General features: G+C 43.2%; 1 protein-coding gene across 12 annotated transcripts in view; it reads right to left on the bottom strand.

Moving 5' to 3' along the window:
- Positions 1-1,270: 1,270 nt before the first annotated feature.
- Positions 1,271-17,561, bottom strand: part of TIAM1 (TIAM Rac1 associated GEF 1) — a 466,993-nt gene continuing 450,702 nt past the window's right edge. For all 12 annotated transcript variants that reach the window (XM_070785816.1, XM_070785836.1, XM_070785822.1 and 9 more), the window contains 5 exons: positions 13,811-13,869; positions 12,781-12,883; positions 9,639-9,726; positions 7,488-7,660; positions 1,271-3,738 (listed from right to left, as the gene is read on the bottom strand). In XM_070785816.1, the coding sequence (XP_070641917.1) occupies positions 3,269-3,738; positions 7,488-7,660; positions 9,639-9,726; positions 12,781-12,883; positions 13,811-13,869 (893 nt within the window). In that variant the 3' untranslated portion in view covers positions 1,271-3,268. The remainder of the gene's footprint in view (positions 3,739-7,487; positions 7,661-9,638; positions 9,727-12,780; positions 12,884-13,810; positions 13,870-17,561) is intronic.

Raw genomic sequence — 17,561 nt, 5'->3', positions numbered from 1 at the left:
AATAACCTATAAGGGAAAAGAATCTTGAAAGGAATGAATATGTGTATGACTTCATCACAGATGGTGTCTGCAGCCATGAAATTAAAAGACGCTTACTCCTTGGAAGGAAAGTTATGACCAACCTAGATAGCATATTGAAAAGCAGAGACATTACTTTGCCAACAAAGGTCCGTCTAGTCAAGGCTATGGTTTTTCCTGTGGTCATGTATGGATGTGAGAGTTGGACTGTGAAGAAGGCTGAGCGCCGAAGAATTGATGCTTTTGAACTGTGGTGTTCGAAAAGACTCTTGAGAGTCCCTTGGCCTGCAAGGAGATCCAACCAGTCCATTCTGAAGGAGATCAGCCCTGGGATTTCTTTGGAAGGAATGATGCTAAAGCTGAAACTCCAGTACTTTGGCCACCTCATGCGAAGAGTTGACTCATTGGAAAAGACTCTGATGCTGGGAGGGACTGGGGGCAGGAGGAGAAGGGGACGACAGAGGATGAGATGGCTGGATGGCATCACTGACTCGATGGACGTGAGTCTGAGTGAACTCCGGGAGTTGGTGATGGACAGGGAGGCCTGGCGTGCTGTGATTCATGGGGTCGCAAAGAGTCGGACACGACTGAGCGACTGAACTGAACTGAACTGAGCCACTATGCTGTACACTGGACACTAACACAACATTGTGCATTAACTATACACCCATAAAAAATTTTTTTTAAAGTCTCAAGCTCTATCAACAGCAAAGGGTAAATGACATTATCATCTCACGGGTACGTGGACTCTAAAAAACAAACAAACAATAAACCAAGCTCATGGATACATAGAACAGACTGGTGGTTGCCTGAAGTCAGGTGGAAGATGGGCAGAACAGGTAAAGGGCATCAAAATGTACAACTTTCAGTTGCAAAATAAGTCATGGGGATGCAATGTACAACATGCTGACCACAGTTGACGACATTATATTGCCTATTTGGAAGTAGCTACGAGAGTGGATCTTGAAGGTTTTCATCACAAGAAAAAAAATTTTATAACTATAGATGGTGATGATGTTAACTACTGTAGTGATCACTTTGCAATATACATATTATGTTCTGTACCTAAAATTAACATAAAGTTATATGTCAATTACACCTCAATTTAAACATACACTAAAAAACTTAAAGGACCACCAAGTCAGCTTTCCCTTGATGGTCATGGTAATTATTGAGAAAAACAAAAAGGCATCCTTAAGTATTTTCTCCCACAAACTCCATCCATCCTTCCATCCAAAAAAGCACAGGAACGTCCACTTTTCAATATTTTTTATTGTTTGACAGGCATTTACAACGTTCCATTCATAGACCTAAAAACATAAAAATAGACCTTCTTTCAGCTTATAAAAGAAATATATAAGAACTTTTGACATAGACACGTCATGACCTTATGTACAAGAGACAATGGCACCCTCTCCAAGCACCAGACTTTCCAGCATTTTCAGACAAACCCGTTGCACTGGGACTGGTCAGTGGGACTATTAGAAGCCTCCGCTTCAGTTTTCCACCCAGACACAATCGAATTAGAGATGATATGGAACAATGCAGTGATACAAAGGGTATAGAAACCATTCTAAAGCTCTTTAAGAAAATCAGAAGATATAGCAAAAATTTAATAGAATAAAACTCTCAAAAGATCAAGCTCAAAGCCCTGGAAACCCGAAAGGGAAGGGATACAGGGTGGGGAAGCAGGTAAAGCAAGCAGGGGCACAAGAGCGTGATGTTCTGAACTCTCTATTGTCTGGAAATATAAATTCATAACTGATCTTTATAAAATATAATTCCTAAAGCTACTATAAAATTCAGGTCTTAAAGTACCTACTGATGTGTCAAACACCAAATAGATATTTTCCCCAAAAAGAAAGTTTTCATATTATTTAAACCTTTTTTAGGAAGTGGACATTGTGAAATGGGGAGAAAAAAAAAAAAGCTATAAACCTTTAAAAAAAATTTTTTTGAAAGTGCTTTAAATTGTTTTTGTTCATCCTGTTTGGAAATCTGTTTAGAACATTAGTTGTTTTCTTTTTTTTAGCATGTTTACCCTGTTTGTTGGCATGAAGAAAGTGTTAAATACAAGACATGTTTCTGAAAACGTTGTTTTGTTAAGAGGTTTGGTTATGGACTCTCAGGGAAGGGGTAGGTTATCTATGGATGGAGATGTAACTATGATGGGAAAACCAATGATCACCATGGCAACCCCGTGAAAAGGAGTCTCCCCTCCCCCGCCATGTGCAACAGACACACACACTGCCCATTCCGGTGTCACGTTTAATCCAACCAAGCTCCCATCTCAAATAGAGATTCAAACATTAAAACAGAAAAAGAAAAACTGCTTCTTGGGAAAAAAGCTTCTCCTAAGCATCTTGTTGGCCTTTCATATATAAATATAAAATCACCACACCTCACTCTCTGTAAAAGGTAAAATCCTCATTCTTTAAACTCAGAGTTACACTAACACTGTAAAAGTCTCATCTGTTTGTGCCCCCCTGCATCTGAGATAAAATACAAAAAATAGTGTTTTTTTAAATGATAAATTTGGATCTCTTTTCAAGGAGTTTGGCATCTTTATAATTCTATGCAAAACTAGAACTTCCGAACACCGACATCAAGACCAGCCATAGACTAAAACAGAAGAGGAAAAAACGGAAAAATTTAAAAAGGCTCATCAAAACATAAATCTTCACCCTCTCCTCACACATTCTTAAAATACACAGATATTCTCAGACATTTAAGAGGGAAAGGAGAAAGAACACTGCAAGCTGTACAGTTGTTTTCCCAACTAGGAAGTGGCTCCTGGATTAATTTCAGATAGAGTCCTTATTAATTTTTCGTGTGCTATCCCTTAAGCTAATCTGTTGTACATAGTTCAACTCCTGGGGTAATTTGCTTTCCAGTGCTATAGAATTTTTCTTTCTTTTTTTTTTTTTTTTTAATTCTTTTAGGCCCTGATTAATTGAGAATAAATAAAAGCCCTTGGTAATAATATACAGAAGCTCAAGCTGATTTGGAATTCTTGAACAATTCTTTCCGATATGGTTAAAAATGATCAAGTTGGGTGGCTACATGGCTTCAGAACAAAGTCAGCTGCCAAAACTGTTTGTGTGCAAGAGTGCGACTTAAAGGGAGCTTTTTTCCCCCGCCATCGTGGGTCCCGTGGGGGGAGTGTGGGAGGCGGTGGAGTGGGGTGGGAATGGGGGAGCAGGAGACGTATCTACACGGACTCGCTACGGATGGGGAGAACGTGACACAGTCAGATCTCAGTGTTCAGCTTGCAGGAGGGGGCAAAGTCTTCGCGCCTAACCCAAATGACCTCCTCGCTCGTACTCTCCGGGCCTCCGTTGATGCCCGACAGGGCGGTTTGCTTCTTGAGCTGCATCATGCGGGACGCGTGGCTGTCCAGGGGCTTCCGGCCTCTCTCCCGCTGAGTGATGGAGGCAGCCTGAAGCCGCTCCTGCAGGTCTCTGTCCGCCGCGGCGCCCTTGGCCGACTCACAGAACTCATCATCGTCACTGAGGATGTCTGTCTCCTTGATGTCATCCTGCTCTTCATACTGAGCAAGATCAAACTGCTCCTCCACCCAGCGGTCAGTGTCCCCGCCACTGGGAGGCTGCTGGGGGTCTTTCTCCGGGCTGCTGGCGGAGATGGCATCGGAATCAATGGTAAACCTGTTTCGGGCCAGTCGCCGCCTCCTCCTCCCAAGAGACTTGCTTGGGGCGGACACTGCACACACACACAAAAATATAACAATAAAACCCCCACATGCTTTACGTGTGATGAAAATCCAGAAAGCAAATACAAGCTAAAGGAAAGGAAAAGACTATGAGATATGCATTTAGGGGCTGAGTATCATTTGGGGCTTAGAGTCCAGTCTGTCTCAGGGGGCGGGGAGGGGGGCTTTACCTGGCACAGATGTCTGGACTTAAGAGGATATTCTAGTCACTGAATGGAGGGCAAGGAGGCGGGGAGTGGTGACAGGGACATGGGTGGGTTGTAGGTTATGGGGAAAAGGGGATTTAACTCCCTCTAAAATCATCCAATTCTCTACCCGTGTACCTGGGAGGCAGGTAATACAGATTCCTGCTGTTGTCAAGCCCACCACTAACCCTGGGATTAATTAGCACTTCTTCCTTCTTCCTGTGCCTGTGGCACAGTGCTCTGAGGATCCCCCAGGGGCTGTCCTAGAGTCATTTAGTAAGGATGGAGATGCTGTCAGCGTTTCACTGTCTTTAGAGAAATCACAATGATGTACCAAGGAGGGAAAAATACTGGTCCAAGTTATATTGTTTTCTGAATGTCACATTTCTTGAGGATCTTCAGGTACCTTAAGGGCGCACCATTGTTTTTGGAGAAACTACAGAAAAGACTGGGTCTCAGAGATGTCAAGTCCTCTTGTGACAAAACCTCAGGTGAAACTGAGCGACTTTGCGCCTTAGTCCCTTCCTGACTTTGCGCCTTAGTCCCTTCCTGACTCTGTTCTATGTATCCCCGATTTCTCTTCCACAAAGCGATTAAACTACCAGTGCCTGAGTGGAATGAGCAAGGAATAATACAACACTCAAGCAGCTGATGAGCAAAGTGCAAAATAAAGTGACTAACAGTTAAGAAAAACAAATCTCTGTATTCTGTATTTTCACCTCACTGCCCTCTAGGAAGTCAGTATTACTAAAAACAAACAAAATACGCCACCCAGTCAAGCAAATAATCACACAGACACAGACACACACACACACACACACACACACAAAAGACACAGGGAAACACTGCCACTCCTCCACGAACAGTGAAATGTACCATGTGCTTTCCCATGGGAGTGGGGAGCCTAGACACCAACAAGGAGCTGCTTTCCTAAAATCTATGCCCTGAAATTCATTAAGCTGCTTCAGGGCTGCAAGAAGTAAGATGAGTATTCATAATTACTGCCAAATATAGCCTTGACTTCAAATATAGCAGGTGCAAGGTCAGTAAGCCGGACAGTGGTCTAAACTGGCTCCCGTTCTGACCATCCTCTGTCTCAGATCCCTGCGTTTCCGTCATCATTCCTCTCATTCAAGGCAGGGAATGAAAAGCACTCCCAGAAAAACAGAAAACAGAAAGAATAAAAAAATAGTTCTACTCCACAGGAAAGAAGCAAAAATTATTGTTCAGTTTTACCTCAATATCATCACAGTGGAGCCTGACTCTCTCCAATCACTATATTAGAACTACCTTAATTCCAAACTGGGATACTGGAAATATTTGTCAAGGATGTGCTGGCTGAAGTATTTAGGGGTAAGGAGTGTTGCTGCTGCTGCTAAGTCGCTTCAGTCGTGTCCGACTCTGTGCGACCCCATAGACGGCAGCCCACCAGGCTCCCCCATCCCTGGGATTCTCCAGGCAAGAACACTGGAGTGGGTTGCCATTTCCTTCTCCAGTGCATGAAAGTGAAAAGGGAAAGTGAAGTCGCTCAGTCGTGTCCGACTCTTAGCGACCCCACGGACTGCAGCCCACCAGGCTCTGTCTGTATTCTGAAAACGTGTCAAAAGCAAGATGAGTTGATGGATGATGGATGGATATGTGGTAATGAAAATATATAAAAATGTTAATTACATACAGCAGGTAGGAATGTGTATAATTCTTTCATTTGTTCTATATGTCTAAGAATTTCCATAGAAAATGTTGAAACAACAAAAAAATGTGTAGTTGGATCACTGGCAGACATTTGGTGAAGGGAGGCAGAATATTTGCCTTTACTGTTCTATTCAAACAAGAGCAAAAGGAAAAATAAACTAGCTGGGTGTCGTGAATCACGACAATGAGCAATGAAGCATAAGAATCTATCCTTTACTAAAAGAATACATAATAACCCAGCCAGCCTTATGGGGTTCCAAGAGACAATCTTTGACTTGAGTACTGCCATTATTCACTATTAAGACTGATTAGCTAGTACAGTGCTGACCCACTCAAACACCATTTTCAAATCATCTAATGTGAATGATGAGAGTGAGGAACTTCAAAAGCAAAGTGATGAAGACTTTCTTCAGCCAAAAATGAGCCATTAGGCTCTGACATCAAGGCTTTCTCTCTTGATATTCAAGATAACAGAGTAGGTTGTAGTAACTTTGTCTTCTTTCCAAAGGGATCTCAGCAGGAAAACGCCTGAGTGTCCCACAGACTACAAATGCTTAGTTTCAAAGTGAATGGAGCTCTAACTTTAGGTTTACCAATTAACAACTAACACCTGGCCAATGACAGGTGGGTTTTCCTGAGATTGGGACACACAGTCCTGATCCTAATTAAATATATCTGGAAAGTAAAAGAAACAAATGAGATAATTCCAAGGTGAAACTCTCTGCTATGAGCTCTAAAGGGATGAGCAAAGCTATTTAACACATGAGGACTCCAGGAGAAATCGTGGGTGGGGAAGTATGGATACTGGCAAGCCCAGAAGAGTGCTAGGTGTTCAGCATACCAGGTTTCCAATGAACACTTAGCAATTAATTGAAGAATAGATGTAACTAGTCCCTTTAACATCAGCTAAACTTAAGGTACTTAGAGTGTAATATACCCTGTCAAGCTAGGCAGGTTATGTCTATGAAAACCTTCAGCCATTCACAGTGCCGTACCTGCCTCTTCAACACAATTGAGAACAGGCAGAAAATTCACCAGAACAGAAGGTGTTTTGGCAAATGCAAAGGAAGCCTCTTTTATTGGAATGTTCCCTGCAAAATTTTGGACTGCTTCTTACGAAAGGAGTGATAAAAATGTTAAATCTTGGTATCTTTAATACCCAAGTGTTATGAAAATATCTTTCTTCCTAGATAGATTTTAATGCCATTTACAGGTGGTAGTATTGATCTTTACTGCTTTAAGGTGATATAATAAGCCCTAAAAGAGTATTTACTCTGAGACCATTTAAATTCCAGATTCTTCTTTTCTAATAGCAGCTCAAGGCTGCCCCAAATCAACACAGAAGCTAAAATTAAAATTGCAGGCACAGGTGAGGGTAACATCTGACGGGTCATCTGGTCTACCAAACATGGCCTCCCTACTGAGAACAGGCCTGGCTGTGTTTCTGGAAGACAAAGCCACCATGTTCTCAGAATGGTGGGATGTGACCTTGCTGAGACATCACACTGCTTTTTTTTTTTTTGCTGGACAAAGCTGGCTGTCATGCAAAGCAGCAACTCTCATTCAGCAAGCAGGCTAAGACAAGCCCCTCCAAGTAGGAGAAGGCGCTCAGTTCCTGGGTCGGTGAATGAGAGGGGGAGCTCACCAGCCAGGAGGAGGAGGGCAGCCAAGGGAGAGCTTGAGGGAGGGCGAGAGGCTTAAATCAACGGAGGGAGGCAAAGACAGGGAACCTCACACCAGGGAAGAACGTACTCCAACATTAGCCCCCACAAGGCCACATCTAAGTCTTGCTCAACGAGGACGTCAGTTCTACAGTGGAGTGGGGGTGACGGGGATTTTGAACGTCTGAATCCCCACAGTACCTGCCCTGCTCATAGCCGGCCTGGCCCCTTTCAGCGCACACAACCGCTTTCCTCCGAAAGGGACATATTGCTGGGACGAGGGAAGGCTCTCGGTCTTCAGGAGCTGTCTTCTGTGCTTATCTCGCAGGATGGAATGCACAGCCTTCAGGAAATCCTTTCGGCTCTCTGGGGAGCTATGAAAAGAAGATTTACACGTGTTGGGGAAACAGCACTTAACACATGGTGAACTTCTGATGCTATCAGGTACAGTCAAACAAATATCCCCGAGGACCAAAGTTAAAGATGGGGGGCCACCACTCCAATTTCACTGCCGAGGAGTGTTTTCATTGCTGGAGATAAAGAACACCTATTCCTTTCCCTTTATGCTTTGTGAGTCATCTCCTGCAGCCAATTTGGGACAGAGCACCCCATTACTGAACAGACTGATGGAGAGATGGATTTTACGGACAGAGTTGCCAGAGTCTGCTCTCAGGACTTAAGGCAGAGCCTTTCATTCTACAGTCTTTACAGACAAAGGAACTAAGAGATTCTTGCAGCTCTGCAGTGCCCCTGAAATAATGTCCCAACACCCTGACCTTCCTCTAATTGGGCCTCCTAGTTAACACATTACTGACTGGAGAATTTCTACAGAACCTAACATCCGTGGCCAGTGATTTACTAGGTTGGCCAAAAAGTTCATTCAGGTTTTTCATCATATCTTACGGAAAACTTGAACGAACTTTTTGGCCAACTCAATATTATGTAAGCTAAAATTCAAACAACTCCGGTCGATAACATTTGGGCAACAAAAAAGACATATTAATACATCTCTGGTCAGTAATGTTTTAAATATATCAATGCCTTCCATGGCACATGTCAACATGAAAATATTAAAGCTACATTATTAAGAACTGGAAAATCTTCCCAAGTCCCAATTCCCAAAGTACATCCTAGGTCAGTTATTTTTCTTGCTAAGATCTCAGTATTTTTACCCAGGTAAGTTTTACCTGGTATTCCCTATTAACAATGAATATGGCATCTCTGGGGCAGGCTCACTGGACCCTGTGGATTTAACAACAACAAAATCACAAGTATATAGCCTAAATAGATAATGTGGTAAAGGTAGCGCTACATGTGGTAAGGGTGGTGCAAAACCACACACAGATTATTTGAAAAAAATTCCTGTTCTAGTTCCAACAGATTCCCAGGATTTGGATTTATTGTTCCCTGTCATCCAACACAGACAGGTGAAGCAGAAATAAGGAATAGAGGCTTTGAAGTCAAACCCACTGAGTTTGAACTCAGAGTTCATTTGCTGTAAGGTTTGAGCAAAGTTGCCTCTATGAGCCTTGACACTTCATTAGTAAAAATGGAATAAATACCTCAGGATGATTAACTGAAATAATGCATGAAAGGTGCTTAGCCTAGTTGATGTTTGGTAAATGTGTTATCTTACTATATCAGCAGTCACACTGTAAAACATTATTAACAACCATAAAATATTTATTCTGTTGAGAGTATGGGCTGCACTTGAGAAAAGGACAATTCTCAAATTCTCAAGAGCCCAAAGAAAAGGAGGTGAAGGAGGAGCAGAGGGGAATGGGGAGGGGAGAGTAAGAATAAGAAGAAATAAATAGAAGCCCATATCATAAGCTCAGCTTCCACTCCAGATCTGCAGGTGACCCCGAGTCACCTGCACCAGCCTCCCTGGGCTGAATTTTCTCTGCATGATGATGAATCCCTGCAACACGGTACCGTGCTCCCCTCCTCCCCGCTGACTCTCCCATCTGTTGCATCTCAGAGACATCACAGTACAAACAGTGCTCCCAAACCCCAAAACCAAACGTTGTAAGACAACCATGTCCTTCTAACCCACCAAATGTACACAGGGGAAGGACGCCCTCGTTCGAATGTTGGATATGTACGAAAATTCCAATTTCCTTTTAGAAAGATACTAAATTGACTAGGTTACTGTCTGTATTATAATAAAATTAATTGATCCGATGACTCTTACTCAATTGTTAAGTACTTTCTCAAATGCACAGGAAAAAGGATATAGCTTCTAAGGATGCACAGGCTGGTCCAGAGAACCCCGAGGGGTTGGGGACACCAAGCACAGTCACACCCCTTTCCCTGGGCAGCACAGCCCGCATTGCATGGCTCCAGCCTCACCTGCAGCACAGGTGGAAGACCCTCTCCGGCCTCCCTTCAGACTCCGACTTTACATGGACGATTTCACACACAGCATTTGCTTCTGCATCTAGGTAAATTAAAACAAGGATGAATGAGAGTATGTTTCAAAGAAATTTATTTGCATTTTTATAAAAGCATCTTGCATGCTTTGGTATCCAGATTAAATAGTGCAGAGCCGCCTAAGACCAAAGCAACTTCATTCCTGTCCCGTGATCTCTAGAGGCTAAGTGACTGAGAGCTTAATGGCTTCAAAAAAAAAGAACACTTGGAAAATTTCCAGTTGCTAAAATCTCCCTCTGGATCGTCTAAAAGGACAATCAGTCAATCATACTGATGGAAGAACTGACCCTTTAGCTTCACTGCCCATTTGGCTGAACTATTTTAATTAAGTAATTCATTGTTTTGGCAACAGTTGGACAAGATGAAGCCCAAGATTCCAATGTAGGCCAGTGATAAAGAGAGGCAGGCCCTTTCCATCAGCAGGACAGCCTTCCCACTGGCCTGGTGCCCTGGACAGACATGTCCTGGGAATAAATGGGGCTCTTCTTTCTCAGTCCACCCATAGAGCCCAATCTGAGTGAAGCAAAAATGGTATCTGAGAAGGTAAAAATAAGCTATATTTAGAAGTAATTCCTAAGTCTTTCAGTGCCTGAATATCATATTATTTTAGCACGTTATCCATAGTGTTTATAAAAGAGACAGCTCCTTGCAGGCACACTCAATTCTGCACACTGTGAGGTCTCATGCTCACCTACTGGCTCCAATCCCGGGTCACAACAAACCCTCATCATGCCCACATTATGTAAACCCAACCAGGACCCATATAAAGTAAGTTTCACAAGTTCTCCCAAATGCAGACAAAAATCTAGAAATTTCCATCTCCTGATTCTCAAATCCATTGGCATGTACTTCATAAGGAGACGTGTTGGCTAGTCTTTACAACTCCATGAAAATAAGCTTTCATCTTGACGATTTTAAACTTGATTTGGGTGAAAACCCGAGGATGAGAATGGAATGTCACATTCACAAAGATGGCTTTGTTTTCCAAACTTATGATCTTCACGTACAGTCTTCAAGGAAGGCAAAATTCCTGCCTGAGAAGGGCCTCTACAGTGTGCTGTAAACATGGGCTTTTCCAGATATAAGCCAGGCACAGGGAAACACAGGAACTAGGTAATTCACAACCTAAGGTTGTAAAGTAAGACAACACCAGTATTTAAGAGCCCAAACTTCAAAATACTATTAGAGTTGTTTGTAGACCTAAGATTTCTACGTTCCTGAAAATTCATCTATTAATCAATTTTACTAATCAAATCAGAGTAAAAAAGCAACAGGGTAAATCTCTGGACCAGAAGGTTTGCCAGACAAATATTCATAAGGCAAATAGTCACCCCCAATGCATTTACCAGTCGTGGATTTTGCATTTGAGTTCTCTTTGTGTGACGCATACAAGCTGTGAAGGAAGCGATTTCTAGTTTAACTTGGGTGACTAACTGAAGGTTTATCAAATACTGCAGATGGTTTGTCCTCATGACACTGGATTAGGAAAGAGTTGGTTCTATAAGGACTAGAGCCAATTTTATAGCTGATGGAGGCGACAAGTGCAAACAGGGAGAAGATGAATGATGCCAATCGGACACAAAGAACTGTGCACTCATGTTAGGTGCCATGTGAAATGAGTATCTTCTGCCATGTTAATCATGTTAGGTGCCGTGTGAAATGAGTATCTTCTGCCATGTTAATCATGTTAGATGCCAGTGTGAAATGAAATATCTCCTGCCATGTTAATAAACAAGAAACGTCATAGCCATCAGTGATTGCTGGCCTCCAAAGGTGACTGAGGGCTCCTCAAACTGCATTCCAGAGGATGCTGCCAGCCCCTACAGTGACTGCTGAGGAGCTGGGGGAATGCAAAAGCAAGGTGAACAGGGAAACAGGGTTGACCCAGATAGCTGAAGTGCATATGAAAGGAATGGATTCGGTGAGGCTTGCATCTTCCCATATATAGAATGCTAAATTCTTAACCCGATACCTGATCTTTGATGTTCAGACTGCCTGCTCCCTTTGTGGCAAACTTGTATATAGCCTGACTTCCCCTCTTGGCTCCTTGGAGCAGGTTTCTCAGAGCTACTGAGATGCTGTCTCCTGGGCTCGGAGTCCTACACATTCCCACCAAATAAAATAACTCTCTACTTTCAGGTTCTGACTATATTGTTTCGTCGACACCAGCAACACAGAACAGAAGTCCAGATGACTGTGCCCTTGCGGAGGTCCACTTTCTCAGCCTCTCTTTACCACCAGAAAGCTGCACCTGCTGTCCAGGTGGGACAGGGATTAGAGTGTTCCAAGAGTTTCCACTTACCTCCAAAGCTGCTCCTTCCAGAGTGTGCCTGGGAGAATCACCGCTAATCGCTCCTTCCTAATACAGCCTCAAATGAGCCCTGGATGGGCCCCGAGTCATAGAAACACTGCTACTCTAAGTCAGTACCGTCCTGACATTCGCCTCTCTTCTCATGCACCAAAGCACCATCTGATCAAGTACTGAGTTGGCCAAAAAGTTCAAGACTGTCCATAGCATCTTACTGAAAAACCTGAACAAACTATTTGGCCAACCCAATACATCATCACTACCTGACAACTGGCTTCACGGATATTTGGGTAATAGAAGAAGAAGTGACATTTCATGCTTATACAAAGATAAAGATTTTTAATGCTTCAGGGAAAAAAATGTATTCAATGGCTTTTTTTGTGCTTTGGAGGCCTTTCAGGGTCTCTCAGTTAAAAGTCCAGTAAGTTATTTACATGGGCTTTATCTGTTCACGGTCTCAAAGATTCTTTCCAGAAGTACAAGACTCACTGCTACTTAGATGTGTCACTGTAAAGTTATTAAAATATATAACAGAATAAATAGAATTCCTTGGAACAGTAGTATAGGCATGACATCCATTCACTTAGATCATTTAACAAAATAGTTGGGCAAATAAGAGGCAATGAAGAGATTGAGGGAAAGGAGACATAAGCAAAGAAGAAAAAAGACGGTGGAGTGGTTGGAACCAAGAGTGTGGATTCAGAGAAACAGCTCATACGTAGAAAGAGGTACCCAGCCCATTTCAGAGTTTACCTGCACTTGCCAGAGCGCGAACCTGCAGAGCTTCAGTAGGAATCATGTGTCGAAATCGGAAGGGGTCCCAGTCCTCGTAAATTGAAAGCCTGTGTGATCCTACCTGTAGGGAGAGAAGGAACCAGGCGCATGACATCCATGTCTCAGTCTGGACCAGACCCTCACACTTTCTAAACCAGTGACGCTGCAGACACAGAACAGCCCTGTGGTTGCCAAGGGGGAGAGGGGGTGAGGGACTAGGAGCGTAGGATTAGCAGAGGCAAACTATTATATACAGGATGGATAAACAACAAGGTCCTAGTGTATAGTACAGGGAGCGGTATTCAATAGCCTGTGCTAAACCATGTGGAACAGAATTTAAAAAGGAATGTCTATAGGCATATAACTGAGTCGCTTTGCTGTACAGCAGACGCTGGCACAATATTGTAAAATCAATTGTAATTCAAAAAAATAATAAAACTTAAAACATTACTAAAACTAAATGTTTTTAAATTTAAAAAATTAAATTGTTTTAATTTTCAAAATAAAAACAGCCCCACGAGCACTTCTGTTCACCCACAGCAGCAAGCCAGAGGCCAGGTGACGATCTGCTGCGGGTTTGCAAATGAGCTTGCTAACCAAATTCAGGCAAAAGAGAGACAAAGGGAAAAGGAGAGAAGGGACCCCAAAACAAGAACAGACTGGGGACAGGAAGAACAGGGAGGGGATAAAACTAGTGTTGGAAAGTTCTGGCCATGGTAGGTTCAATAGTTATTTACTGGGTTGGCCAAAAAGTTCACTCAGGTTTCCCCATGTTATGGAAAAACCCCAACGAACTTTTTAGCTGACCCAGTATTTTTATGCTTTAAATGTGAGCCGCCTACAGGATGGGCAATTTCCTCAAATGCTCAGTTAACACCTCAAAAAAGGAAAAAATCATAAAACATTCATGCCTGAAAAAGGTTCAGAATTATAATTACACAGAGCCAACTGAGAAGCAGATAGAAAGGGGAGATACTGTGAAACTGTGGCGTGAAAGAAAAAGTCTTACAAGTTTCTTCTTCTGTTTGGTACCATCTTTATAGACAAGGACCACGGCAGTTTTGAAGACTGGAAAAACATAAAATGAAGGCGGTTATGGCACGTAAGGCGTTGGGTTTTCCCCTTCACTTCAATAACTTGTGGTAACAAACACTACAGTTATGAAGAGGACAGAGTCCCCATGAACGAGCTCCCCTTCCACCCTCCACTCCCTCAGCACATCTGAGAGACACAAAAGCCCGTTCAGACAAAATTTTCCAGGTCCCAGATAAGTACAGGAAGCCTATATAGATGGAAATAAACCCTCCTGCCCCACTGGAAACTTTGGGGTAAATATATCTTTCTACTACACTCTCTCTTCAAGATTCTAACTTCAGCTTATACACATTTAACAAAAATGTACCAGTTTAGCAGCTGAAGGAACAATGCAAACATCAATAATAATAATAGTGCTTAAGGTAATTTCTATTTCTGTAAATCAAAATGATATTACACAGTGCTCATAATTCAGAAAATATAATTCATCTTTTTGACCTGAATAAATAAAAATTGGTTTACTAAGAAGAATGCAATTCTACTTCTTCCAAACAGGATGAATCATATAAGCCATTTCAGGACTTCTCTAGGAGTCCAGTGGTGGAGACTCAGCTTTCCAACTGCAGGGGGTGTAGGTTCGACCCTTGTAGGGGAGCTGATTCCACATATGCCTCTATGGCCAAAAAACCAAAACATAAAACAGGAACAGCACTGTAACAAATTTAATAGACTTTAAAAATATGGAGGACAGGAGAAGATGGATCAAACTGAGAGAGTAGCACTGAAATATATACATTACCATATGTAAAACAGAGAGCTAATGGGAAGCTGCTATATAACACAGGGAGCTCAACCTTGTGCTCTGTGACAACCTAGAGGGGTGGGATGGGGTGGGAGGGAAGTTTAAGATGGAGGGGACATACGTATGCCTATGGTTGATTCATGTTGACGTATGGCAGAAATCAACAAAACATTGTAAAGCAACTGCCCTCCAATTAAAAATAGACTTTTAAAAAAGGTTTGAAAAATGGTCCACATCCAAAAACAATAAGCTGTTTTTAGAAGCTAGGAGTGTGTTGTTTTATTCTTATATTCTTTGGGGGCGAGGTGGAGGGGAGGCGGTAGAATGGCGTTATGCATAATCTTCCATAGAATACCTTAAGCAATGCCAAGCACATTTAACACTCAGTGATTCTAACTCCTCCTGGAAGAAGAACCAGTGGCCAGCACAACAGGGGTGACCCCAGTCCATCGTTGGCTCTCTGAATCAAGGCCTCTGTCTCCCTTCACACTCTGACCCCAAATCATACCAGGGACCCCGTCAGTCACACAGAGGGGGTACCAGAAACAGAGAATTCTCAGGGACAGGCCCCCAGGCTCTCTACAGACCAACCCAATTTGTCTGGTTCCCTTTCTATCCTACCCAGTTAGGACAGGTCAGGTTCTCCACTGTGGGAAAAGAGGGGATAGGGTACAAAGAAAGGGATCCCAGCCACTGAGTCTGGGCTGTCTAAGCACCTGACTTCATAAAAACCCCAGAGGCTAGACCGTGAGGTTCCCAGTGACCCCAGGAGGCCACAGCAGCTCTGACGGAGGAGTGCACTACTGCCTGAGGAGGCCCTTGGTTCTGACCACGAAACCTTCAGAGATCACAGTGGCCAGGACAGCAGGTCCCTTTAAAAGTGAGGGAGCTCCCCTCCAGGAGAGGGCGAGGGTGCCAGTGACCTTCATCTCCAAAGATTCACCACCTCCTTGGGACCAGAACTCAGTGAAATTGTTGCCATACTACTGGCCTGCCTCGGTTTACCTGGACCATCTAGGATCATCATGGGAGGTCCAAAGTGGACCTCAGCCCGGCCTATGAATACCTCTGCCTAATCCATGGGGTGACTCTCACTCAACCAACTCCAAGTGTTGCCCATCCCTTCAGACACAGCCTTGACCTTCAAAACTCCTGGCTGCCCTGGCCAGCCTAAAACACTCACTCCATATCCCAAAGGATGAGCATCTAACACCCTTCCAGGGTGAAGCCTGAACAGACCATGTCTGTTCATCTTTTAAAGGTGATGACCATCAGCCCTGAGCACAAACTAGCCTTCCTGGGAGTAAAACAGCAAGGTGCTATGTTGGCAGCCGGTCAACTTCAGTTTCAGAAGAAAAGCAGCACCATTTCCTGAGATCAGAGGTTCCAACGGAAACAAGACAACCAAGCTTTAACCCCAAAGCTGCCTGCTCAGTGCTAACTGCTTCCCTCATAGCAACTCTTCCTTGTTTCAAAATGCATTTCTAAGGCTCTGTTAGTTCTGACTTGCTACTTAAAAATCACACCGAAACTGCCAACATGTCAACTTTTAAGGACTGGGAATCGTAAAAAAAAAAAAAAAAAAAAAAAAGCTCATTATAATGACAGTAGTCTGTTTATGCGTGCTCAGTTGCTTCAGTCATGTCTGACTCATTGTGACCATATGGACTGTAACCCGCCAGGCTCCTCTGTCCATGGGATTCTCCAGGTACCGGAGTGGGTTGCCATGCTCTCCTCCAGAGCCAAACACACACACACTGCCCCTGACCTGGGCTTGTGTTACAAAAGCCCCAAACCTTAAAACTGGCATTTTCCTGGACCTTTTCTATCACAGATTGGCAAGCTAGGGCCCACCCGCTTCTGCTCAGCCCACCAATGTGGTGCCCATTTGTTCACATGTCTATGGCTGCATCTGGCTACACGTGGCCTCCGGGTCTGCAAAGCCTGAAATATTTACTCTGTGGCCTTTCACAGAGTAAGGTGACAACCTCCTGGTTTCTCCCACTCATACAATTTTCTTATTCTAAATCTGTTTACTTCTAACAGCAGGGAATCTGTAAAATATAGAAGATAGGTATGAAAAATTCCAATGCTAACCTCTGGTATGGTTCATCTGTGCCCAGAACCAGAGACAGGGAGAGAGATGGTCTGGGTCTTTTTCTTCAGGGTCCTACATCCCATAAATGACCTGCTAAGAAGTATCAGAAAGCTCCCAGACCTCTCCACGCAGTGGATAAGAATCTGCCTGCCAGTGCAGGGGACACGGGTTCAATCTCTGGTCCAGGAAGATTCCACACGCCAAGAAACTTCTTAGCCCATGTGCCACAAGAATCGAACCTTTGGTCTAGAACCTGGGAGCTGCAAATACTGAAACCTGCACACCCTGGAGCCTGAGCTCTGCAACAAGAGAAGCCACTGCAATGAGAAACCCATGCACTGCAACTAGAGAGTAGGCCCTGCTCTCCACAACTAGAGAAAAAGCTTGCATAGCAGCAAAGACCCAGCGCAGTCAAAAATAAGTAAATAAATTTTTTTTAAAAAAGAAACTGCAATATTATAAACAGAACTATTAAGGACGGGAAATGAAACAAAGAGTATCCCTTCCCCTGTCAAAAATACCCACTCCTATCAAAAACCACCAGCATGTAACACTACCCCACTAACTCCTTTGAATATCATACTTGGTAACATGTTTTTCCTTTACACTTATATGCTTATTACTTTTAATTAGATGGCATCAACAGCTACAATAGTGGCTCTTTGGAATTTTCAGGGATATCACTAAGGTTTTCAATGAAGGCTGAGGGATCTAATTAGGAAATCCAATAAATCTTTGTATTAAGCGTTCTGATTTTAACACCACTGGGATGTTCCACTTGGGTATGAACTGTTCACATCATGCAAGAAAAGAAGAGTTGAGTTT

Source organism: Bos indicus, chromosome 1 (assembly GCF_029378745.1).
Source record: "Bos indicus isolate NIAB-ARS_2022 breed Sahiwal x Tharparkar chromosome 1, NIAB-ARS_B.indTharparkar_mat_pri_1.0, whole genome shotgun sequence".
Lineage (NCBI taxonomy): Eukaryota > Metazoa > Chordata > Mammalia > Artiodactyla > Bovidae > Bos > Bos indicus.
The sequence above is the reverse complement of the archived record's forward strand: the minus strand, read 5'-3'. Positions and strand labels throughout refer to the sequence as shown.